Source organism: Mobula birostris, chromosome 6, assembly GCF_030028105.1.
Source record: "Mobula birostris isolate sMobBir1 chromosome 6, sMobBir1.hap1, whole genome shotgun sequence".
NCBI lineage: Eukaryota > Metazoa > Chordata > Chondrichthyes > Myliobatiformes > Myliobatidae > Mobula > Mobula birostris.
In genome coordinates this window covers 68,110,617-68,138,580 of record NC_092375.1, presented here as the reverse complement: position 1 = coordinate 68,138,580, position 27,964 = coordinate 68,110,617, and the positions used below count along the sequence as shown (strand labels likewise).

The 27,964-nt window shown below is 37.3% G+C and overlaps 1 protein-coding gene across 1 annotated transcript in view; it reads left to right on the top strand.

The window, feature by feature from the left end:
* LOC140199082 (cilia- and flagella-associated protein 47-like) overlaps window positions 1–27,964 on the top strand; it is a 697,686-nt gene that overhangs the window by 201,880 nt on the left and 467,842 nt on the right. Inside the window, exons 27-32 of the mRNA XM_072260570.1 lie at window positions 13,288–13,388; window positions 15,958–16,095; window positions 17,541–17,751; window positions 21,305–21,469; window positions 24,979–25,060; window positions 27,823–27,930. Of these exons, the coding sequence (XP_072116671.1) occupies window positions 13,288–13,388; window positions 15,958–16,095; window positions 17,541–17,751; window positions 21,305–21,469; window positions 24,979–25,060; window positions 27,823–27,930 (805 nt within the window). The remainder of the gene's footprint in view (window positions 1–13,287; window positions 13,389–15,957; window positions 16,096–17,540; window positions 17,752–21,304; window positions 21,470–24,978; window positions 25,061–27,822; window positions 27,931–27,964) is intronic.

Below are 27,964 nucleotides of genomic sequence, written 5' to 3'. Positions count from 1 at the left end.
GAATTGGAGGGATGCGTTAGTAAATTTGCTGATGACACAAAGGTTGGGGGTGTTGTGGATAGTGTGGAGGGCTGTCAGAGGTTATAGTGGGACATTGATAGAATGGAAAACTGGGCTGAGAAGTGGCAGATAGAGTTCAACCCAGATAAATGTGAGGTGGTTCATTTTGGTAGGTTAAATATGGTGGCAGAAATCTAGTATTAATGGTGAGACTCTTGGCAGTGTGGAGGATCAGAGGGATCTTGGGGTCCAGGTCCATAGGACACTCAAAAAGCTGCTGCGCCAGTTGACTGTGTGGTTAAGAAGGCATACGGTGCATTGGCCTTCATGAACTGTGGGACTGAGTTTAAGAGCCGAGAGGTAATGTTATAGCTTTATAGATCCCTGGTTAGACCCCACTTGGAGTACTGCGCTTAGTTCTGGTCACCTCACTATAGGAAGAATGTGGAAACTATAGAAGGGGTGCAGAGGAGATTTACAAGGATGTTGCCTGGATTGGGGAGCATGCATTATAAGAATAGGTTGAGTGAACTCGGCTTTTTCTCCTTGGAGCGGCGGAGGATGAGAGGTGACCTGATAGAGGTATATAAGATGATGAGAGGCATCAATTGTGTGATAGTCAGAGGCTTTTTTCCCATGGCTGAAATGGCTAACACGGGAGGGCACAGTTTGAAGGTGCTTCGAAGTAGGTACAGAGGAGATGTCAGGGGTAAGTTTTTTACACAGAGTGCTGAGTGCGTAGAATGGGCTGCTGACAATGGTGGTGGAGGCAGTTCAGACAGGGTCTTTTAAGAGACTCCTGGATAGGTATATGGAGCTTAGAAAAACAGAGGGCTATGGGTAACCCTCGGTAATTTCTAAAGTGAGTACATGTTCGGCACAGCATTGTGGCCGAAGGGCCTGTATTGTGCTGTAGGTTTTCTATGTTTCTATGTTACTTACTTTTCTTGACTAAATAGCTGAATTTTTGTATTAAAGCAGTTTAGATGTCTCTGTCAGTTTATTGCACAACTGTCATTTATATGGAGTCAGGAGAACAGTATGCCCTTACCCGACTGCGTTGAATGTTAAGTGTAAAAGCTGAAAGAAAAGGTGGCACCATGGTGCAATTGGAAGAGCTGCTGTCTCACAGCTCCAGGAATCTGTGCCAAATTCTGACTTCTGGTGCTCTGTGTGTAGGGCTTGCATATCCTTCCTGTGAGCACTTGGATTTCCTCCATACGTACAATTTTCTCCCATGATGTGTGTTGGTGTGTTAAATAGCTATTTTAAATTATCCCTTGAGTTTAGTAAGTAATATAATCGAGGGAGTTCTGAGTAATATGGTTGGAATAAAATAGTGTCAATACAAGTGTAGTTAAAGTTAGTACTCAATAGTCAGCATAGATGTGGTGGGCCAAAGAGCTTGCCTTCATGTTGTATAAGAACAGTTATAAGTGAAGAGCATGATCAAAACCTACAGCACAGTGCAAGTCCTTTGGCCCACAATGTTGTGCCACATCTCTTGTTAAATGAGGATTAGAAGAATTTACATATCGCCTCAGAAAGTTCTGCATTTCTTTTTATGTCCATTGTTCAGCAAGCAGCCATTCTTTCTGAGTCTGGTTTCAAGCAAAGCAGCTTCTTCATTGAGAGGTTGCTCCTGAGATATGGACTCGATATTTCCAGGTCTCATTGTGGGGCAGGTTGGGAGAGGATATTAAATGTAAGGCACCTGTTGTGTGTTCCAGTAAGTGAATTGATCGTGACTCTGAGTTCAGTTTCCCAATGAGCATGTTAATCAGCATCTCCTGCATCACACAGCTCAGTTACTTCGGTTGGGGGTAGTCTTGGTTAGAAACATAGAAAACCTACAGCACAATACAGGCCCTTTGGCCCACAAAGCCGTGCTGAACATGTCCTTACCTTAGAAATTACCTAGGGTTACCCATAGCCCTCTATTTTTCTAAGCTCCATGTACCTATCTAGGAGTGTCTTAAAAGACCCTATTGTATCCACCTCCACCACCGTCACCGGCAGCCCATTCCACGCACTCACCACTCTCTGTGTAAAAAAACTTACCCCTGACATCTCCTCTGTACCTTCTTCCAAGCACCTTAAAACTGTACCCTCTCGTGTTAGCCATTTCAGGCCTGGGAAAAAGCCTCTGACTATCCACACGATCATTGCCTCTCATCATCTTATACACCTCTATCAGGTCATCCTCCATCGATCCAAGGAGAAAAGGCCAAGTTCACTCAACCTATTCTCATAAGGCATGCTCCCCAATCCAGGCAACATCCCTGTAAATCTCCTCTGCACCCTTTCTATAGTTTCCACATCTTTCCTTTAGTGAGGTGATCACAACTGAGCATAATACTCCAGGTGGGGTCTGATCAAGGTCCTATATAGCTGTAAATAAGCTGTATACAGTGAATAAGAGACCAATAATTTATAAAATTCTTGCTGGAGTAGTGTAGAAGGAGGACAAATTGTGTGACGTCAAGAGTTTAATTTAAATCCTGTTGTTCTCAGACATGAATGTTTTGGTTATCATTCACCAAGGACGATAATATGAAAGGGAAAATGAGAGAAGTGGTAAAATAATTAATGTGTGAAGGGATCAATAATATTCAGTGAAAAGCGCTGCATGAGATAACTAAATTCCTGTAAGAAGATTCTATTAGCAAAATGTTATTGTGCATTCATTAAGTAGATCTTTTGAAGTAGTCAATTTGACCCTCCATTTTTAAGTCATCTTATCAAATAAATAGTGACTACTGAGTGACAAAGCAGGCTCTTCTGTGTAAATCTTATAGACATGGATTAAAAAGGGTAATGAAAGACATGATTTCATCCAAAACTTGATAATGCAGATCATATTATTCTGCTGACTGGACCATTCTGAAATACAGCAGAATTGGTCTCAATTTTTGTAACGGTCTGCCAAACCCTATACAAAATTGCAATCATATTGGCTCAGTTTTCACTGTCTGATGGGACCAGAAAAATGTTGCCATATGCTGATAAGTGTAAACTCTCTAGGAACTTCAATTTTGCTTTACTGATGTCGGCATTGTGTACTGCATTTCCCAAATTATAGTACCCTGTTGTATTTTTGAGTCTGAGTGCAAGTCTGTTGTTGCAACAGCACTCTACTAGCTGACTGTCTCGCTCCTGTTCGCATCCTCGTGAGCTTCTGCCAAAAACAGTGGCGTCATCAGCAAATTTGTGGATGGCATTTGAGCTGTGCCTAGCCACACAGTCAGGAGTGTAGAGAGAGAGTGGAGCAGTGGGCTAAGCACACATCCTTGAAATGTGTCTGTGATGATTGTCAGCAATCTGATGAGGAAGTCAAGGATCTAGTTGCAGAGGGTGGTACAGAGGCCAGGTTTTGAAGCTTTTTGATTAATAGTGAGGGATGATGGTGTTAAATACCAAGCTGTAATCAATAAACAGCAGCCTATTGCAGTGGTCCCCAACCACCGGGCCGCAAAGCATGTGCTACCGGGCCACAAGGAAACAATATGATTTAGCGATATGAGTCAGCTGCACCTTTCCTCATTCCCTGTCACGCCCACTGTTGAGCTTGAATGCACGCAAGGTCATTACCCGCGCATCATCCATGTCAGCACAGGAAGGAGATCAACTCCTCGAGCTTGCTAATGATGGCAGACTGAAAAGTATGTTTGACATAACATCTCTGCCGGCATTCTGGATCAAAGTCAAGGCTAAATATCTTGAGATAGCCACGAAAGCACTGAAAACATTGCTTCCATTTCCAACGTATCTCTGCAATGAATGCAACGAGAACTAAATTGCGGAATAGACTGGACATAAAGAACCCCCTTCGAGTATCGCTGTCTCCAATCACCCTTCGATGGCACCGTCTTGTTGCAGGGAAACAAGCCCAGGGTTCCCACTGATTCAGTGATATTGGTGTGTTGCAATGATTTTATATGTTCATACGGGGAAAATATGTGCTGTGTGTTTAATATCCAAACGTTACTTAAAATGTTATGATGCTATTGACTTATAAGTGACTTATATAACTATATAACCATATAACAATTACAGCACGGAAACAGGCTATCTCTGCCCTTCTAGTCCGTGCCAAACGCTACTCTCACCTAGTTCCACCGACCTGCACTCAGCCCATAACCTTCCATTCCTTTCCTGTCCATATACCTATCCAATTTTTCTTTAAATGATAATATCGAACCTGCCTCTACCACTTCTGCTGGAAGTTCGTTCAGTACTTACTTCAAACTCCCCTGTCCTCCCCTGATAATTGACTTATCACTATATTCATGCGAGGAAAATATGCACTGTGTGTTTAATATTAAATTTGTTAGATAAACCCTTTTTAGAAACAAAATTGAGTGTATTAGCCACTTATCACCTATATTCCGGTCGTGATTAACACCCCCCCCCCGAACAGAATTGCCAAAAACGATTTGTAGAAAAAAAATCGGCACATAGACGCATGCGCAAGTCACGCATGCGCACACAGGTGCCCACACAAGGCTTCATGGTCATGGTAGTCTTTCTTGGTACTTGACTGGTACTCTTGTCTGTTGGCAATCCTACCCTCCCCCCCCACCGGGTTGGCCGGTCCACCAGAATATTGTCAATAATAAACCAGTCCGCGGTGCAAAAAAGGTTGGGGACCTCTGGCCTATTGCACTACCTAGTGCACATTTTTTTTGCACTACCTTATTTTCCCTTTTCTATTTTCTATTTATGATTTATAATTTAAATTTTTAATATTTACTATTGATTTGTATTCCAGGGAGCGTGAAGCGCAGAATCAAATATTGCTGTGATGATTGTACGTTCTAGTATCAATTGTTTGGCGACAATAAAGTATAAGGTATTGCTGTAGTCTGGGATCCCCAAGGCTGAGTGGAGAGCCAGTAAAATTATGTCTCTTGTAGACTTGTTGTGGCAGTAAACAAATTGCAGTGGTTCAGGCAGGAGTTAATTCTAGCCATGATCAATCTCTCAAAGCACTTCATCACAGTGGATGTAAGTGCTACCAGATGATAATACTGAGGCATCTCACCTTACTGCCCTTAGGCACTGGTATGATTGGTGGGAATTTCCTTTCTTTCTTTATTAATCTTTTTATTGATTTAAAAAAGCATAACTACAATCAAGAGGAGAACTAGTTCTAATATATATATCAGTAATAATATAAACCAAGATAATCATAGATATTGTTAAACTAGTACAAAATATATAATAAAAAATGAAAATAACAATTCTCCTCTTACCAGTTTATGAAGAGAAAGGAAAAAACATTGGGTTTTAAATGAAAAGAAAAAAACACTACCCTATAAAAAAAAACAAAACAAAAAAAAAAGCGACTGGGCAGTCCATCTTGAGGATATGACCAAAAAAGAAAGAAAGAAGGACTTTCTGATCAAATCTAAAACTTCGAAAAAAAAGATTGAAAGAGTAATAAATCAAATTAAATGAAAATATTGGATAAAAGGTCGCCATATTTGCTCAAATTTAAAGGATGTATCAAATGTCCGACTTCCAATTTTCTCTAAACTTAAACAGGACATAATGGAGGAGAGCCAATAAAAGACCGTAGGTGGATTAGAATCCTTCTAATTCAATAAAATGGCTCTCCTAGCCAGTAAGATTGAAAAGGCTATCATACATTGAGTGGAAACAGGAATATTTCCTGCTTCTGATGGGATAATCCTAAAAATTGCCGTAAGCAAATTAGGTTGTAGATCCAGATCCAAAACTTTTGATAGTGTTTTAAGAACATCTCCCCAAAAGTTATCTAGCTTTATACAAGACCAATACATATGAGTTAAAGTGGCCACCTCAATATTACATCTGTCACAAATAGGATTAATATTAGAGAAAATACGTGCTAGTTTATCCTTTGACATATGGGCCCGATGCACTACCTTGAACTGTATCAAGGAATGACGGGCACAAATAGATGAGTTGTTAATCGAATGAAAAATTTTACTCCATTGATTATCTGAAAATGATTCTTGATGTTCTGATTCCCAAGTGCGTTTTATCATTAGATATCATCCGTGAACTCAATAACCGTTTATGGATTATAGCTATCAACCCTTTTTGAAATGGTTTAAATTGAAAGAGAACATCTGTCATATTAGGTGGATAAGCAGAAGGGTAATTTGGTAACAAACCACGTAAAAAATCCCTGATTTGTAAATATCTAAAAAAAAGTGTACATTAGATAAATCATATTTATCCACTAACTGAGAAAAAGACATTAAACAGTCCCCTGGAAACAAATCTGAAAAAGTTATTATTCCTTTGGTTTTCCAAATTAAAAGGCCTTATCCAAAATTGATGGTTTAAAAAATAATTGAGATAGATATTACTAGAAATAATAGAATTATTTAACTTAAAAAATCTATGAAACTGAAACTAAATTCTTAATGTATGTTTAATAATGGGATTAAGTTCTTGTCTGCTAATCTCAGAAAACAAAAAGTGAAGAGGAACTCCCAGTAAAGAGGCCAAAGAGAATCCTTTCACCGAGTTTACTTCTAGCTCCAACCATGAAGGACATTCATGTATATCTGAACAGTGAATCCAAAAAGTAATATATCGAATATTAATTGCCCAATAGTACATTCTAAAATTAGGCAAAGCCGTACCACCATCCTTTTTTAATTTCTGCAATAAGGGTTTACTCAATCTAGGATTTTTTATTATTACAAATATAAGATAAAATTATAGAATCTATTCTGTCAAACTTTTTAGGAACAAAAGAAGGAACTGCCTGATATATACATAAAAATTTTGGTACAACTATCATTTTAATAGCATTAATTCAACCTATTAATGATAATGTCATAGGCGACCATTTAGAAAGCATTTGTTTGGTGTAGCCAATTAATGGAAAAAAATTATATGTATAGAGATCCTTAAAATTTTTAGCAATTTTAATACCAAGATAGGTAAAGTAATTTTTAGCAATACTAAAAGGTATTTGATAATTTGGATCTGAGTAATTATTAATAGGAAATAACTCACTTTTATGTAAATTTAATTTATACCCAGAAAAACTACTGAATTCAGAAAATATAGATAGCATAGAAGGAATAGATTTCCTAGGATCTGAAATATAAACTAACAGGTCATCTGCATATAACGAAACCTTGTGTACTTTGTCCCCTCTCTTAATACCCTGAACAGTGTTAGAATCTCTAAGAGCAATAGCAAGGGGTTCTAAGGCCAAGTTAAATAATAAAGGGCTAAGAGGACATCCCTGTCGAGTACCCCTATGTAATCTAAAATAGGGAGATTTTTGATTGTTAGTTATAACAACACCTATAGGAGCATGATAGATCAATTTGATACAGGAAATAAATCCCAGGCCAAGATTAAATCTTTCCAAAACCTCAAATAAGTAAAATCACTCCACCCTATCAAAAGCTTTCTCTGCATCAAGAGAAATAACACATTCAGATTCTCTGAATATTAAAATGTGAATATCTATTTTTAATAAATCCAGTCTGGTCATTGGAAATAACAGTAGGTAGGATATTCTCAAGTCTATGAGCCAACATCTTAGAGAGAATTTTAAAATCCACGTTCAACAGAGAAATTGATCTATAAGAGGTGCATTCAGATAAATCTTTATCTTCTTTCAAAATTAAAGAGATTGAAGCTTCATAGAAAGTTTTTGGGAGAGTCCCAGAGGATATAGAGTCAGTGAAAATTTCACATAAATGAGGTATAAGTATCAGTAAAGGTCTTATAAAATTCCTCTGTATATCCATCTGGTCCCAGAGCCTTAGCTGATTGAAGAGAGGATATAGCCCTTGCTATTTCCTCTTGTTTAATAGGTGCATCTAATGTATTCGTATCTTGAATAGAGATTTTAGGTACATTCACTTTTTGCAAAAGCTATTCATAAAGGTAATATTATCTGAAAGTTCAGATTCATAAAGTTTAGAGTAGAAATCTATAAATATCTTATTAATTTCATAAGGATCTACCGTTGCAGTTCTATCAGGTCTTCTTATTTTCAGGATCTGTCATCTAGCTATAATTGCTTTTAACTGACCAGCTAATAATTTGCCTGATATGTTTCCATGTATATAAAATTGGCTTTTGGATTTAAAAAGTTGCTGTTCAATGGGAAATCATGTTGTGCTTGGAGTTCCACCCTTTCCTTAAAGAGATCTTCACTAGGTGTTACTGAATAGAGTTTATCTATTTCTTTAATCCTGTTAGTGATCAGCAGAAGTTCTGCCTTAGTTTTCCTTCTTGAACCTACTGAATATGAAATAATCTGTCCCCTAAGAAAAGATTTCATCGTATCCCAAATAACCAAATTTGACATTCCCTTACTCGCTCTTACTCACTCTTCTTTCAGTTAGTCCTGACAAAGGGTCTCGGCCTGAAACGTCGACTGTACCCCTTCCTAGAGATGCTGCCTGGCCTGCTGTGTTCACCAGCAACTTTGATGTGTGTTGCTTGAATTTCCAGCATCTGCAGAATTCCTGTTGTTTGCGTTTTGACATTCCGTCAGTTGTATTCAATTCAAATAGTAGAGACATTTGTTCTTTAATAAAATTTACAAAAGTTGAATCTTGCAACACTGGTCTGGCACACTCAACAACAGAGGGCACCAATCGCGTATCCAAGAAAAAATAATCAATTCTTGAATATTTATGGTATACATGTGGAAAAAAAAGAAAAATCATTTTTTTAGGAAATTTAGATCTCCAAATGTCGACCAGACTGTATTCTAATAAAAAAGAATTAATACAAGTCGCAGCTTTATTAGGAAGTGCCGGATTGGTGGACGATCTGTCAATCAACGGGTTAAGACAACAGTTAAAGTCACCACCCATAATCAACTTATATTCATTTAAATTCAGCAATACAGAAAACAGCTTCTTAAAAAAATCAGGGCTGTCTATATTAGTTGCATATACACATACCAGAGCCACCTTTTGACCACACAACAAGCCAGTAACAATTAAATATCTTCCAATAAAATCAGTAACAGTATTAAAATGAACAAAAGGGATTTTAGAATTATTAAAAATAGATACCCCTCTTATTTAGTTTACCGATAAAGAATGAAATAAGGGTCCCTTCCAAAATTTAAAAAAGCGATTTTCATCTTGTCTACGGATGTGTGTCTCCTGCGCAAAAGTAATATCTGCATGAAGTGTTTTTAATTTCTTAAAAATCTTTCTGCGCTTAATAGGTTGGTTCATACCGTTTAAATTCCAAGATATTATACTGATTTTATTAAGATCCATATTTAAAATTTAATTTTAAAATTTTATAAAGTAATCTAACGCGCAGGCTCAACCTAAATCGGAAGAAAGGGCGAAGCTTGACTCGATCAGAAAGAAAAGCAAGATGACTGACAAAGAAAAATCCCTCACGACAGCCCAGTCGAAAAAAAACTAACCTAATAGACCCACCCATCTCCCTCAAAAGCCCAGAAATCTTCCAATAGGCGAACGACATGCTAATCTATTGCCCCTTAACTCCGTCTCCAATTGGCAGCTCTATTTACACAGTAAAAAATTACCACCACCAAAAAGACATAACAAAGAATACATAAAGAAGGAAACAAGTTCCAAATATTTTCATATTATGTCTAACAGTAGTTAAGACCGAATTAACGACGGCCATCTTAAATCCATTTAATATACGCAGCCATGTATTCAAAGAAAAAGATAAATCCAATCAACTAATATATACTGCAACTGATGTTAAAGACTTACAAATCAAGGAAAAAATAAGTAAATATATATGTGTTAAATTCAGAACTACATTAACTGTTAAAGGAAACAACAACAGATCTAAGTAAAAGTTAACTAAGTCTGTATCTGAACGTTGATAAAACGAAGAGCGGACTTTCATCAACGGTGTTACAAACCACTCCCAGCTAAGGATCAACTTTTCAAATTGCTTACGAAGTGGACTTTAAACTCTTTTATAAATTTCCAACCGTCTTCTGGAGAGTCAATCCATTTTGGACGAGCATTGGGTGGAGTAATCATCAGACGTACCGGGTAACGCAGTGATGGGCGACAGCTCATTTTAAAAAATTCCACCATCACTTCCCGATATTTAATTCTTTTGGCATAGATCTCTGGAGCAAAATCGTCCACTATACGAATCTAAACTTCATTATAGATTAGCTTATCCCTTTTCCTTGCATTCCGAAGAATAACTTCTTTGGTTATAAAATAATGCAAACAGAGAATTACAGGACGTGGTTTAATTTCGGCTGATGGTTTAAAACGCCAAATTCGGTGGGTTCTGTCCAATATTGGACAGGCTTCGAGAATGTCACTAAGAAGTGAATATAACATGTTCGAAAAAAACTTTAGTGGCTCACCGGTTTCCGTATTTTCAGGCAAACCCAGTAAACGTAGATTCATCCTGCGAGTTTTGCTTTCCAAATCAATCATTTTCTTCTTAATTTTTGATAAGTCCGAAGTATTCTCATTAATTTTCTTTTCCATAAAAGACATCTTCAAATTCTGTTCCTTAATAGATTGATCCATTAATTCAAATTCCCTTTCAATTCTGTGAGTACTCTGCTTAAGAGTCTGATATCGATCTTCCAAATTCTTCAAAGACTCCTGAATAGCGATGATGATTTTTTCAAACAATTAATTAGCTTTCATCAATTTATCCATTTTGGTATCTAGCGTACCGATCTTCACATCAATAGCTTCTATTAAAGAGAGCATTCTTTCTGAAGTAGAAATTTCCACTGATTTCTCTGTTTGTTGCGGCTCAAGAAGAGTTTTGCCACTCCGTAATTCGGTACCAGCCATCGTAATTAAATCGTAAAATCTTTCAGCAAATATAATAAATCTTCAAACTTGAAACGGATCTAGCAGTGGAAAGTAAGTTGTGAAAGACGGAGCTGAGACAAAAAAACGTCTTACTGCATACGCTGCCAAATGGAGACTTAGGTGGGAATTTCCAACTGCAGCAGTGAGAGACTAAAGATGTCCTTGAACACTCAGGTAAGTTGGTTGACACAGGTTTTCAGAGCCCTACCAGGTACACCATCAGGGTGATGCCTGATGTCTTGCGAGGGTTCACCCTCTTGAAGATGTTCGATGTTGGCCTTCAAGACAGATATCACAGGATAACCAGATACTGTGGGGATTGTAAAAGTATAATTTTATTCTGCCAGTCAAAGCATGCATAAAAGGCATTGATCTTGTGGGGAGTGAAGCAACATTGCCACTTACGTTTTGCCATATAAGAAATAATGGCATGCAAATACAGTTACATTTTGCCGTATAGGAAATAATGGCATGCAAATTGCCTCAGCGTTCTGCATCTGGTTGTGTTACTAACTTCCAATGGAATTGTATTTTCAGTCTCATGACAGCCTTCTGTAGGTTGTACCTGGATTTCTTGTAGGATTCTGGCCCACCAGTATTGCATGTCACTGATCTAGCCCTCGGCGGACTGCAAATTGTCTGGTTAATCTGTAACTTTTGGTTGGGTATTTTTGGTACGTACTTGAAGGCGCACAATCATCTATGCAGGTCTTCATGAAGTTTGTGACAACTGTGGCATATTAATTTGGAAACAATGATAAATCCCTGAATATAGTCCAGTCCACAAATTCAAAGCAGTCCTCTATGTGCACTTCTGCCTCCCTTGACCATAGCTTCTTGATCCTCACCACTGGTGTTGCAGTCCTCAGTCACTGCCTATGTGCTAGGAGTAGAAGTACAGCCAAGTGATCGGACTTGCCAAAATGTGGGTGTGGGATGGCATGGTAAGCATTCTTGATGGATTTTGATGACGAATTGATGTCCCAGTTGAAGAAGTTACACCTTACCTCCCTCTGTTTAAGATTAGATTAAAGTCTGGCACGAGCCTTGTGGCCCATCAGGCCGGTGCTTATGCGAGTTTCCATGGCGTGAAACGACTGAGAGTACGAGACTCTGCCCGGATAGGATGCCAGTCTATTGCGAGGTTAACCCTCAGCATTTTTGCCGGTACCCATTCTCAGCTGGGTAGACTGGAGCATTGTGCGGTTAAGTGCTTTGCTCAAGGACACACACGCTGCCTTGGCCGAAGCTCGAACCCACGACTTTCAGATCGCTAGTCCAACGCCCTAACCACTTGGTCACACGCCACACCTTCCCTCTGTTGCTAACCATCATATTGTCTTGCTCTCAATGACAAAACAGAATTGATGTCAATGAATATTTCAATGTGAAATTTTTAGATAAACCATGACAAATAACATGCACCTGCATCAATCAAGTGCATTCGATTATTTCCTGTCTTCTGAAAGCCTTTCCTTGCTCTAATGACTTTCTCAGTGCTTTCCAGTGATTTAGTGAAAGAAAGTGCAGATTTTCTTTCAGAATGACCTCATGAAGTTATAGGGTTAGAAGGCCTATCTTCTGGCTGTATCTTTTTGTCAAAAATAGTTTCAGTTTGGAATGGGTAACTGACAGGTTGAGGAAAGGCTCAGATAATGTTGCAATAATAATAAAGTAAATGTTTTTATCCTGATAAAAATTGTCTTTTCTTTGGGGTGGATCTCCTCAATCTGTTTTCACATTGTTAAATGACGTTGAATGACTTTGTTTGCTGCAGTGGAGGGTGAGCTAATTGGCCTCAAATATTGATGGAGGTCATGCCTCATGTATTAAAATGAATTGGGCACCCCATTAAATTTACCTTTGAGCACTTCACAAAACCTCTGTTTGTGCTGAACTATTTCAGGCTTCTCAACATTTCAAACCTCTTTTCCAGCAGGCATACCAGTATGACGGAAATGCTTATCAATTTTCTTCTGTAGGTTTCTCCATTGAATTCCTTGACTCATTGAGTATTTTTATGATTTTGCACTCCAAGGAACTGGCTTCATGACCTTTTAAGTGAGATTATCAAAAATTAACTGCTGCAAAATATAATGAGCAGGGGTTGAGAGCTTGAAGATGTTCTTACACACTCTGGCTGGTCGGTTGGCACAAGTTTTCAGTACCATGCCAGATACACCATCAGGGTCTGATGCCTTGAAAAAGTTTACCCTCTTGAAGAATGTTCTGATATCCACATTCAAGGCAGATCATAGGTGATGTCTGTGAATGTCAAGTTGTTGAACACTTCTATGATGAAACATACGCAGCCTTTTGGTAGAAAAACTTACAGATTCCATAAGGCTTGTTGGAAAAGTACTTGAACCTATGTTCAGGAAGTGTGAGCAAAATAGAATTTTGCTTTATTAAATTTCATTTATTGTGCAATGGTGTAATATATTTTACCTTTATTTCTATATAGGGTCAAGCTTTCAGTCTCTGCATCTGCGGATAATTGTCTGTTGACTTTGTATAGATACCTAGCTCTTCACCAAGCAGACCAACAAATTGTCCTCAAAACTGGTAGGCATATTTAAAGATATATTTAAGTTATATATTTTAAGAGTTAAATAGACATAACATCATTGGATTGTGATTATTTTTCTTTAAATTTGCATAATCTTGAAGGGTAAAAATGCGCCTTCGAAAGATGATACTAAATTGATCTACATGTGTTGTCAAAAATTTTTGCCATGTGCATTGTATTTTCTTGGATTTTATACTCATCTGGCTGGTTCACTAAATCAAACACAAGGCATGTAAAATACTTCTTTCTTATTACATGTCAAATGAATTTTCATAAAACCCTATTGCATAGTTACAATAGTGAAAACACATTTCTAAAATAATGTTCCAGATTCTTCAGCTGTGTGTTTATACATGGTCACTTGCATTGATATAAAATGGAATTTTTTTTGCTTCTTTGATATTTGTGAAAATTGGACCCCACACAGTGAAGCAGTGGTCTGGTCTGTCGTTGGGCACGCAGCTTGGTGATCTGTGCGACGGATGCCCCTCTCTCTTTCCTGGCATTCCACAGCACATCTGCTCGGGCCGCTACCTCCCGGGGGTTGCTGAAATCTGCGTCGGACAGCAGCATGCCTATATCCTCGGGCAGTTGCTCTAGGAACGCCTGCTCAAACATGAGACAGGGTTTGTGTCCTTCAGCCAGGGCCAGCATCTCGTTCATTAATGCTGACGGCAGCCTGTCTCCCAAACCATCCAGGTGCATTAAGCGGTGTGCTCGTTCGCGCCGTAAGAGTCCGGAAGTCCTTATGAGCAGGGCTTTGAATGCTGTGTATTTGCCGTCCTCCGGGGGCGACTGTATAAACTCCTCAACTTGTGCAGCTGCCTCCTGGTCGAGGGAGCTCAGCACGTAGTAGTAGTGAGTGGGCTCCGAGGTTATCTGCCGAATGTGGAATTGAGCTTCTGCTTGTTCGAACCATAAATGGAGTCGCAGCGTCCAGAAGCTTGGCAGTTTTAACGATACTGCGTGAACAGATGCGGCGTCGGTCATCTCTGGTCCAAATATCGTTTGGGCCGTCGGGGTCACCAATTGTAGAGGTGTGCTACACACAGTGCTAGAATAACCACACGGAGTCGGTGAGTTAGAGTTGTGATGAAAGAGATTTATTCAAACTTCCTGGCCTGCTTTAAAGTCTTCCCGTTCCCGCCCTCCCTGAGGCGGGATTGCTGTGGGGAATGCATATTCCCAGACCCTTTCCGCGTGCGGGATTTTCCCCCTGCTGGTGAAGATGGCCTGGCGCCCTTTTTGGAGCCGGCCCTCTGCCTGCGCGTGCTGTTGTGAGCCGGTTTGTGTGTGCCAGAAAGTGGGTCGCCACAACAGCAACTTTTTACAGAACAGCACTAGAACTGAACTCTGAACTCCAGAATGCCCCGACCTGTAATAGTGTTGTCCTGACTGTTATGCTACCATGATAGAATATAGGAGGCAAAGTTTCAGGAATGGGCACTTGTTTCAAAATGGATAAAATAAAGCACAGGCATCCTAAATTTAATTACTCCTTTTAATCATATTAAAAGTGTTAAAGTTTTATTGTTATTATCTGTAAATTAAACTTTAAAGGTTTCATCTGGGAAATACTGAAAAATAAATTGTCAGTTACTAAAAATCTAGAAATTAAGTGAAGATTGAAACTGTTTATTGTTATATTTTATTTTTAATAATTCAAACACTTTAGAACAGTGAAATTGCAAATGAAAGGCCACTAAGATATTGAAGGAATATACATTCTTCTGATTTCACAAATAATGTTTAAATAGCTCAAAATTGGAATTTAATTATATCCTCTTTCTTCATTTTGTGGATGCAGCTTGACGGAGATATTAGTTGAAAACAAATTATCAATGAACCAATTAGAAGATTGAACTGCAGGGCATTGTTCTCCAACCAATAGATATTGGAAACACAGCCAAGAGACCATATGTAAAGTTAATCAGGAGGTGATTAGTTTAGGAAAGAGGGCCTTGTGCAAATCAGGTGAGGTAGGAATGGAAGAAAACAACAGTCTGCAGAGGATGCTGTAGATTTGATTCTTGATCTATTCTGAAACATCAACAATGCCTAGGGAAGGGATACCGAACCTTCTTTTTAATCTCATGAACCCCTACCATTAACTGAGGGGTCCATGGACCCCAGATGCGAACTCCTGGCCAAGGGGATAAAGTTGATAGCAAACTTTGAGCTCTATTTGGAGCAGGAGATAGTTATTTTAGCCTTCCCCATGTTAGTTGCAGTTCATCAAAGGCTTCTTTTGGCCCTGGTCTTTGAATTTCAATATTATTAACTTCAAATAATTACTCAGTTTCAGTGAGGTTTGTGCCACACATCCAAGCGCTTTCAGCCAGATTTTTCAGAAGTGTCTGTTCTTGTTTAAAATTTGCCCACATTTCACACTAATCAACATTGAAATAAATAGTTGCTTGGAAATAAACAATTTTCCTGTCTTGTCCTGTAGTATGATGAAACCATCTGATCATGCAGTTTTTCAAATAAAATGAAAGCATTGTATTAGCAGAATTAATATAGAATAAATATTCATTTACCAATAATCCTTTGTGTTCTTTTTAGAAGATAATTCAAACAATCATCAAAGCACTGGAAAAGTTGTTCTTCAACCGCATTATACCCCTGGAGTTTCCTTACAAAGTTCATCTACAGTCAAAGTACTTTCTGTTACAAGTTCTTATTCTGAAGAATCTTCATCAGGTGAACTAATAGTTTACATTTATATATTGAAATAAAAAGCTAGATTTGTTCATTTGGCTTAGATTATAACTGAAGACTATTTTGATAAATTCTAATAATTTCGATGAAAGAAGACGATGCAAGCCAGGATTGAGATGCAAAATATCAACCTTGTTTCATCAATGGGGGATCATTATAGCAATTCTTATGATTGTATCAGGCATACAAGTTGTAATTAGGCTAAACGGTGGATGCCGCCGTTTTGAGGCACTGTCTTTTGAAGATGTCCTCGAAACAGGGGAGGAATATGCCCATGATAGAACTGGCTAACTGGCTGATTCTGCAGTCCTCTGTAGCCCCTTGTGTTCCCGTTCTTTGGAGGCTCCGTACCATGCTGTGATTTTTACCAATCACAGGTATTCTTAGTTAAAAGTGAAAATTTTCAAATTAAAGCCTTTGATCTATTCAACCTTCTGAATATTACCGTATTCTGAAGTTTACCTAGTGATTGGTTTATGAGTGGGACTTTTGGCTTGACGTTAACAGTACAGAAATGCTTTGTCAACAGACAAGATGATTGAAAGTGACATCAAATGCTGGTGGACATGGTATTCCAGGAAACTATCTTTATGAAAGAAAAGAACTGATCAATGTCCATTTGCTATGCTATGGTTGCTATTTATGGCTTTCAAGAATTGTAATTAAGGGTCTTTATAATGATTAAAGTGTTACTATAGCTGGCGTGGTACACAGTTACAAAGGTTACACCATGAAAATGCTAGACTTGTGTAAGTGAAAGAAGATAAGAGCTGAGAAGGAGACAAAGCTGGTTACATAAACAACAAGCACCAAGTTATCAAAGGAACCAGTCAGTTCATTGTAAGAAATTAGATATAAATCAAGGGAAGGAAGAAGGAGTCACTGAGAAAATAATGGCATTTATTTAAAGTTGCCTCTATCTTTTGTAAGGTGCAGAGATGAGTGATGAAATTCACGTTTAGTGTCGAAATCACCCACAAAGTTAGTCAAGGATCACCATAATATTCAGGAAATTTATATACGTAATTAATCAGTTGGTTTAATGCCGTAGTTTTACAAATGTTTAGAAAAGCAGCATTTTGGTCTACAGCTGTTTGATTTTTGCATTAAGCTGTATATTTGTATACAATACATGATTGCTCATAAGCAAATTTGATAAAAATAATGTTGAGAATTGATTATTTTGTAGCATATTTTGCCCTTTATCATTTCCTTTTATTGATAGAACTTTCTGATGCATGACATTACTGTTTACAACTCATAGACTGATATGATAATGTTTCTTCCTGGCTTGTGAAAGAATAGTACTGTGGAAATAGCATTAGATTATATATAGTAATTCATGGTTAACGTAGGTAGTAAAGCAATAATTACTGTTGTTTAAAGTAAACAGTTTCGCAAACTTGAAGTATGATCTCTTTTTGTAGATACCATTGGAAGTGGAGATTCCAAGTTAGAAATGGGGAGTCCAGAAGATGATGTTGATGGCTTAGACAGAAAGAACAATTTAAAGGAACTAATGTTTTCTAGTAAAGATGTATTCTGCCAGAAGGTTCTAACTGCTGTTCAGATCTGGTTCAGTCTCTTTGGTTGGCCAAATGGAGTGCATCCTATTTCAGTTCCAGAGTCACTGAGAAGGCAAGTGCATAAAATTAATCTGTTATAAGCAACTATGATTACCATTTTCAACAGCTTGTTCAAATTTGGAATACCTTTATTTGAACATTGGGAGAGAAAACAAATGGTTTGGCTTGAACACAAGTCACAATCTCAAGATGTTCCAATGTGTTTTGTAGTCAACAAAGATTTTGAATGGCAGTTCTGTTCCACTGTAAGGAAATGAACCAGTTTATTTGCACAGAGGTTTTTTAAGCACCAATTAATTGACAACATAGTCTGTCTGGTGTCTGTTGGAGGTTAAATTTTGATCAGTCAACATTCTGTTTTTACTTGAATGGCACCAATGGAATTATGACATCCAAGCGAGAAAAAGACCAAAACTATTATTTCATCCAATTTATCCAAAGTAATTCATGAAGGTATGACAAGTGTTATCAAATCATATCCATAATCATTTGACTTAGATGAAAGTGATATCACTCATCCAAAGTTTCCTCAAGAGTCAGATATGAGCACATATTATATAAATGAAACATTTTTTGTTGTAAAGAATCATATAGGTGTCTGTACATAATTAAGTCACCAGCTGGAAATGGTAACTAAAGGCTGTTGATTCAAGGCTTGTGGTAACTGAATCTAGCTCCGTGAGTTCTGCTAAAACAGTGTGTAGTGTGCATGGAGTATTGTTTTCACTAGTGTGGACTTTGGAGAATAATGGACATCTGTGAGTCAAGGTCAATAGTGTAGTTTATATCTAAAGAGTTAAATAAATTTAATGATCCTGGTTTATGCTTAGTGCTAACTTAGTGCAGAATGAGGTATGCAAGATAACTTGGACTTGTGAAATGAGTATTTTCTGCTAATTGGGAATTTCAGGACATTTCCTCTGTCCTGGATAAATATAAGAGCAGAAGGTATCATTAGGTGGAGCAGCTTGAATTCTGGGTTGTGGAAATTAGGCAAATCTGACATTGGTATAGTTCAGCCATGAGCCTGAGGGTTTTGTGGAGAATATGTTTCAGAAGCTGGTCACCTTGCAGTTAGAGAAATATTTAACCAAGCCGGCCAGAGTAAATCTTCTCTCAACAAATATATGCTGAGTGAGTGTCTCTGATTAATCTGTCCCTTTGAAAATGAAGGTTTATCTTGCCTCATGGAATAGACACAATATCTTGCCCTGCATTGAAATGAAAGTAACTGGTCTGTAACAGCTTGACTTATTCCAACCTTCCTTTGTTAATCATTGTATGGAATGTAAGAGAAGAGAGTTTATGCAACAACACTAGGTCAGATCTCATTTCAAACCAGGAAAGATGTGATTTCACTGGAGAAGATGTAAAGAGGATTTATGAATATTCTGCTGGGACTGGAACAAAGTAATGATAAAGAAAGCTAGCATTTCTTCACATGCGTTGAGGCTCTGAGGCAGAGGAAATAGGAAAGACATTTCCTTTAGCAATGGGGTCATTAAACAAGGGCCATTGATTTAAAGTAGTTAGTAGAATAATTAGATGGGGGTTATGATAGAATGTTTTCATCAGCTGTGGTAGGGTTCTGAAACTATCTGCTTGAAAAATGTACAGAGGAAGAAACAGATAAATTGGTTTACTATTATCACATGTACCAAGGTGCAGTGAAAAATGTGTTTTGCATATCATTCATACAGATCAATTCATTATAACAGCACATTGAGATAGAACATGGTAGAACAATAACAGAGTGCAGAATACCGTGTTACAGTTGCAGAGGAAGTGCATGCAAGTGGACAATGTGCAGGTCATAACGAGGTAGACTGTGAGGTCAAGAGTTAATCCTTCCTGTAGTCCAACTCATCATCATTAAAGATTCAGCCAACTATGATGGTATCATCTATAAACTTGTAGATGGAGTTAGAGCAGAATCTGGCCACGCAGTAATGAGTGAACAGGGTAGGAGTCTTAGGACACAGCCTTGTGGGGCACCTGTTTTGTGGATAAGAAAGGCAGAGGTGTTGCTGCTTATCCCTACTGATTGCAAGAAGTCAAGCATCCAAATTCAAAGGGAGGTGTTGAATCCCATTGTCAACAAATCAATAAATTTAGAAGAGAGTTTACTTTGAATTATAGCATTGAAGGTCGAGCTGTAGTCAATAAACAATAGTCATTACACATATTTAATTAATATATTGCTGTATCTTTGAAGAACTATGATAGGCAAGGCTAAAGAGTAAGTCCAGAAAATTATGTTGTGGTTGGGGAGATCTACCGACATGGATACAATGGAATAATGCTTTCCAATTTTAAACTTCATCCAGTTTTATGAAAATTGTCCTTTATTCAGTAGAATTTAGAAAAATGTCAGAGGTAGTATCAACACATACAGGTTTTGACAGCGTAGATGTTAAGAGGCTAGTTCTTCTAGCTTGATCACCTTGAAGTAGGGATTATAATCTCAGGACAAGATGTTAGCCATTTAGGACTAAATGCAGAGAAATTTCTTGATGTGGAGATATTTTTCTTGTCAGAAGACTGGACTGTGAATTCTCAGCTATTCACTGTATTTAAGACTACGATTGGCAGATTTTTGATGTGAGGGGAATCGGAGTATTTATTTATTTAGCGATACAGTGTGGAACAGACTCTTTCAGCCCAACGAGCCGCACCGCCCAGCAACTCACCTACTTAACACTAGCCTAATCACAGGACAATTAATAATGACCATCCCGCTAACCGGTACATCTTTGTACTGTGGGAGGAAACCAGGGCACCCAGAGGAAACCCATGTGGCTCACAGGGAGAACATACAAACTCCTCACAGATGGTGCCAGAATTGAACTCTGAACTCCAGAACATGCTGAGCTGTAATAGTGTTGCACTAACTGCTATGTGACTATGACACCCAGTGAGTAAATCAGGATTATGTGGGCAACTGACACAGATTCAGTCAATATGTTATTGAATTGTGATCCAGGCTTGAGGGCCCTGTGGCTACCATTGTTTACCTTCCGTTCTTTTGCCTTTAAGTGAATGGCAGGGCTCTTCTCTGCACCTTTAGCTGCTGACCCTCATGGAAAATTCCAACATAGCAGTGAAACAGATAACACCTCAATTTAGATATGCAACACAGACTAAATATAGGTTGAAAAAAATATTGTTGAAACCATACAAGAGAGAATGCGAAAGGGTAAAAAGGCAGAGGAAGTGAAAAAAGAGTTGAAGACGATCCCAAAGATAAACTTGAAATCACAAAAATATTAGAGGCACTGTAAATAAAACTGAAAGGAAAGAAAAATTCAAGGTGAAACTAGAGAAGACCAAATGTATAATTACTAGATAAAAAGCCTTTTTTCTCTAATCATTTAATTATAATGGACAGCTAACATATCCAGTTGAGATAAAGGGTCTCACCTATCTATTTCGCTCCATAGATACTGTCTGACCTGCTGCATTCCCCCAGTTCCTCCTTCGTGTGTTGCTAGGGTAAAATTTAAGTTCAGAACTGGAGAAGAACAAATGAAATTTCTGGTAATAGTGAACTAAGTAAATTACAAAGTGACAGTATATCTAAAGGTAGCGTTTTTTTCTGAACGCAGCCAAAAGCCATGTGGTAAAGGAAACAAAACAATTTATGATCTGTTAAACCATTTGAGTGGCCAGCAGTTGCTTGGACTGACAGCAAGCCGGTCATTGCCTAGTCACCCTATGGAATGTATGTTGCAGCTGCATTGGCAATATTCAATACTTCTCATTTTCCTAAGGTAAAGTGATTATTTTGTATTTTCAAATTAATATGAAGTTGCACTCATATGGTTAATGTAAGAAAACTGAATGGCTGCAACCTAATGCCATTTTCTTTAGAAGCACTGAATTCAAGACTCTGTAATGAGGTTTTCAAAACTTAAACATTGTACTCAACTTTGATCATTAGCAAATCATTTTCAAAATTATTATCGTTTATATATTCTTGTTTATGAAATCCAGACCACCATTGGCCATTTCTCTGGATTTAATACCTGCACTTTAATTTACAAGAAAATAGTCCTAATGAAGAGTCTGGGCCCGAAACGTCAACAGTTTATTCTTTTCCATAGATGCTGCCTGGCCTGCTGAGTTCCTCCAGCATTTTGTGTCTGTTGCAAATATTTTTTTCTCCTAGGTCCTTCTGTTAAACCAGACCCTGCAACATCTTTCCACTGAGTGTATTTACCTTTTCACATTCAAAACATCTATGTATAACAGTACCAAAAATACATCCATCTTTCATTTCTGCTGTTTTCCCTTAATCTATGAAATATCCACTTATTCCAACCATTTGTTTCCTGTATTCCTTTACAATAGTGCCACAAAAATATTCAGCAACTGGTATGTTGTAAGATTTCTTCTCTGTGATATTATATTTTATCTATATCATTAGTCATCCTTATGATTCATTTTCCTTTCACTTGACCTATTCCTTGATGAAATTTCCTTTTCTGGTCCCTTTTGGTCCCCTTTGACCACCTCCATTCACTGCTTGATATATTTATCCATTGTTGAACTCCATGTTATTTTCTGATGAACTAACTTCTCAATCAATTATTTGCTTTGAATCACACATCCATGCCATGTTTTCTGTATTTTCATAAAAAAGGCAAAATAGTGACATTTTTCACAGTTCCATACTTGTTACTTTGGTACTGTAGGGCCAATGTGCTTTTAAACCTTCTGTATTAATCTTATATGTACACTTAATCTCATATTCTGGCAATTGAAGAAAAATACAAAGTGTGCAAAATTGTCAAATGAATATGGGGAGTAGGCAGATTATGGTGACGTCTAGTGTGCACCAATGATTTCATATCGGCAATGTCTAATTGCATCTCAGTGTTGTACCCTGTACCATGTTTTATTTATAAATAAAATTTAACATTTAGTTACAAGGAGGACTTAGTACTCATGCTTTTTGAAATGGCAACACACCTACAAATTAGCTCCTGACTGATTTGCATATAATGTTGCTTATAGTAATCTAGTCTTAAGTGTTCCAGAGCACCTGAAAGTTTTAAGGATTTCAAGGGGAAACAAGAATGTTGTCTTTCCTTCAAGCTTTTGGCAAATACTGTTGCTTCTGGGCAAAGGTAATTTAGTTACTATTCATCTCAGTGAGCAGCTGTTCAGGGAGAATGAAAAGACAGACAGAGAAATAAAACATGTTTGAAGAATTAGGAGAGGAATCTCAGCTTGAAATGCTATTCTCAAAGAATGCTCAGAGGCCATATCTCCAATATATGCATCAGCAGAGAGTAATTTTTGAGGCACCTTTGAATCGCTAGAGGCTCTTAATGAAAATTGCAAACTCTGCTCTTGGGCCAATGTGAGTATTGTGTAGACTTTCTAATGCTGTGCCATCTCTAATAGAAAGCCACGTTTAGGTTTGGAATATCTTTTCATATCTTTGATACCACAATGTAACTTCTCATAAAGAAGTGCTGAAAGCAAAGCAAGTAGCTTGAACTGAGACTTGCCACTCAGTTCACTGAATTGTTCGCTGTAGTGATTCACTGAGATAATCAGTATCCCAATTAGTGTTGGCTAGACACTGAGTTCATAATAACTCAATGTGCAGACTCCAAAGGGCTGAATCCACACAAATTATTGTACATTGCCTCCTTAATATTTTTCATGCTCTTTGAATTGAGACTGTTATACACTGGTGTAGACATTTCCCCTGATTGCAGGAAAAATGCAATAGTCAGATTTGCAGATTTTATCTATTTCTAAAATTAGGTTTCATTGTATCATGTTTAGTCAAATAAATTTTCAGGTTTCTTGCAACATTTCTGATGCTCTCAGTTCAAAGATCTGCATCTTCTCTCAGCCTTTTTTTCTCCAAGATCCAAATTCATTGTTCATAATCCTTGACTTCTCATCAGTGATGAACCTATTTCTGATAATGTCAACACTTGGCTTATAATTTCTATGGTGTGCAGATGCAGTCATAGCTCATTTGGCAAAGTAGGATGAGACATAACAGGCAAAATTCACACTTGTTAAGTAATGGGTAAATCAAACAAAAATGAATATAATTACCTCACCGCTCATCAATTTATTATTTGTCAAGGCAGCACCAGTGCCAGTGCCCAACTTTCATCCCTTAGAGCAGGGGTTCCACAGACCCTCTGATTAATGGTAGGGATCCATGGCATAAAAATGGTTGGGAACTCCATGCCTTAGAGATAATCTTTCTCCAGAAATTTAATACCAATACCATGTCTACAATGATAGGGCAATAGTTTAGTATTCCGCAAGGAAATAATAGTTAAAGTTATGCTGTCAAAGTAAACTTGTCAAATTCTTGCCTACATTTTTTAGATAGCGTATAATGCATCAGATGAGAATACTAAATTTATTGCAAGAAGTACAAACTTTTTAGCTAAATATAGTCCTTTTAAAAACATGACTTCCGATTTTTCTCTCTGAATCACAAATATTTCTGACATTATCTGCTCTCGTTTCCCTTCATTGTTTTCGAGTCAAATCAATCATTTCCCTAACTTGATGCCATTATAAGAACCAAAGAGATTCCGTTGCACAAAATGCAACCCATCAACACCTCCTCAGGCAGAATAGAAGTAGGATATCATGTAATGCTTCCCTAATATTGTCCATATCTCAAGAACAAATTAAAAACAAATCCTACGGTTGCAGTAGTTTAAGCTTGACTGCATATGATTAGCTCTGCAGTTTTAATTGATGAAAGTTGCAACAGGTATATTTATTTGATCTGTGAACCCAAGAAAATTGATATTTTTCTGAAACTCATATAAATGCTGGATGAACTCAGCAAACCAGGCAGCATCTACAGAAAAGAGTAAATAGTTGATGTTTCGGGCCGAGACCATCAGTTCCTCCAGTATTTGTGTGTTGCTTTGGATTTCCAGCATCTGTAGATTTTCTCGTGTTTGAGATAATTTATTGTATCAGAGATTTTCCCTTTGCAACTTCTAGTCTTTTATCTATAATGCATTCATGTATAGCCTATTTGGTTGGTTCTGAATTCCAGTTGAAGAATACTTTTGGTTATTCAACTTTAAATTTTGAATATGGCTACATTTTCCAACTATTGAATATGAAAATCAATTATGATGCCACATTCCAGTTTCATGTTATAATAAAGTTTCCAAAATATTATAATGTTTGTCCAGAAAACTGTGAAACATAATATATGAATTCACTCCCTGGGTATAATTAACATATTCCTTCCTGTTTTAATTATGTCTTATTTCAGAGCTCAAGGAGCTTGCCTTGCTCACGTGAAACCAGAGTTCTTATTGGAGCCGGAACAGTTTAAACAATGGTATCAATTACAGGTATGAATCTTATTACTCAAACATATGTTAAATTTATGAGGAACATTTTGTTCCACCTCAGAGAATTTTTATTCAAGCTGTAAAACAAGCATTTGGACAACTCTTCATCCAAAGAAAATATTTGATTTCCTGATTCTTGGTGGTGTGGTATTAAGAAAGGTTAATATTTCCCCTTAATTATATGGCTTCCTTGAATATTGAGCACTGATGCACATTTATATTTTGTGTGTTTTACTATTAATTGGCACACTAAGTATTGCATATTTTAATGACATGTATCAATTATACAAATACTCTCACCTATTATTAATTGTTATCAGTCAGTTTATATACCTTTAGTGGTGCATTGCATTTAGCACTCTTATTTCCTAAAAGATGTAATAATCACAAATTTTAGACTAACACAAAGACATAACACAATCTTAAACATTGATGATTTTTACTGCACATTTAACCCAATTCTGCACATTCATCTACCGAACATTTTGAACACCCACTCTAAATCTGAATTCAATATCACACTTATTTGTTCTGAGTAAAGAGAGTTGAATCAGGTGGTGCTGAAAAACAGGTTTAGTGTTAAGTGATTAACCCATAGCCACCCAAGCTGTTGCAGGCAGTATGCAATTCAAGTGCTGCTCCACAGTAATATGATCATGGGATGACCAAACCCTTAATTGTTCTTCTGTGCAGAGTACTGTGGGCTATTATGAATTTTAGTGATTTGGTTGATTGCATTGGGTGTTGCAACATGGCTTTCAGTGGAAGCATAGTGTCATTGTGTGTGCGAGTTGTAGAGTGAAATCAGAAATTCTGTGAAAAGTGATAGACATGGATGCTTGGAATCTTCAGGTTGTATAGCAGTTGCAACAAAAGTTTCATAATTGAATCTTAAATGTTGCGTATTGATCAGAATTATGCTCTGTGTATATGAAGACACTAACTTGGCATTCTAGAATGCACGTCTTCCGGTGCTGGCACATGAGTTGATACCAAACACTATTAAAGTAATACACTTGCAAGCTAAAGTATTGTGTACCAATGGGATGCCTCCAATCCTGTCAAACCTATATTTTTGTTCTACCAGCTTATTTCTTGCCAAGGAGAAAGAGATACAGTATATTCAGCTCTCTTGGAATAAGGAACACAACACACTGTTCCTAATGTAGCAGTGCACAGAAAGCTGGGTTAGGTTACAGATCTATCCAGGTCTTTCCTGGAGGAAGCCTGATATGCAGATGATCAAGTGTTTGTTGAATTGGGAATATATTTCATATTTCAGTCAGGATCTCTATAATATTCTACCAAGGTAGTCATAAGAGATTTCCGCTGGAAGATCCCCGATGGATTAATTATTCTGCTAAGAACCCATTTACCCTCTGCTCCTCCCTCTTCTTGAAAACAGTGTTATTTAGTGCAGTATATTTTCTACTTGTCATCATAGTTGATAAAGAGGAATGATTGTTGAGGCATCTAACTTTAACTAATGAATTTTGTGAAACCTTGAACTCAACACAAGTCCTTCATCTTCTGGGCTAACACTCCATGTAAATATTATTATTCTCTAGACATCAGCAGCATTCTTAATCTCCAGGTAATGATGAATCTTTCCAAACACCTAGGTGGGTGGTCCTTCCTTTTCCTGCTTGTTTGGTTTTCCACATTTGTCAAACATGTTAATTGCATTAGGAGATCAATGTGATACGACTGATATTAAATCAGCAAATTTTGTAATTGATGTCATCATCTACTTGCACTGCAGTGTTCTATGAAGCAGCGGCTTATGATGTCTCAGTTTGATTTCCAATACAGTAATTCGTGCAACTCGCACCCTCAATGTGCAGATACTTTACTTGTCAAAGTGGGACACAACTGGGCATTTATAACACGTAATCAATAGACACCGAACAGCCATACATCACAAATTATTCAGTTAAGTTCATCAGTTCTGATTTATTTACATTTAAAGGACTCTTAGAACTAACTGTTAAATGAGGACACTTGGTATGGAAAACTTGAAGAGGAGTTGACAGGTATTCATACGGGAGAAGTGTAGGTCTCTGATGTAGTTTTTGATTGCCATTTAATTGTACATATAATTGAAACAAATTTGTTTGATCATTTTTAACAACTTTCATGGAACCCTTTATTTATCCTAATGTACAGTTAGAGGAGGAAAGATAAATCACTCTATTTGTTATATATTTGGAGTAATAATTCTATTTGGACATTGGGGCATTTGTCTAATGTCCATCTCCCATGTTGCATTAAAAATAGCAAAAGTTTTGGAAAAATGAAGCACCATCACAGTTTTGAGTATCAATAACAATGTCATTCGTTTCTGTTGCAAAAGAGACTAGTATCAATAAAGGAGAAAACTCTGCAGAGAAGGTTATTTTGATCAGATTATTTTTTTTAAAAATCCTATCGTAGAGATATTACTACGATTGGAACTGCTGAGTCTAGCCTTTGGTTGATTTCAGGTTTTTGGTTTTTCCTGAAAATGCTTCTTGTTATGAATGGGAGAAAATATATTTGTAATGCTACTCTAAGTTAGTTTTAGAATAAATAATACGTAATAGTGTAATAGTGGTTGTATATCTTGCATTGTATAATAGGTATGATTACCTGTTCAGTCCATATTTCTTAAAACACTGATAACTAGATTAAATCCATCATTCAAAGTTGCAATAATGCATGGATTTGTACTTAAAAAACACCTTAAAATAACATGGCATCAAAATTATATGTCACCTTTTCAGCATTGTTTTCAGAACCCTGAAAGTGCTGACATTTTTGAACTGGATGATAGCGTCTTTGAATCAATAAGCAAACGTTCATGGTGTGATGTGTTGCTTCAAATTTACAAGGTAAAATGATTCAAATACATTATGGTTTATACAT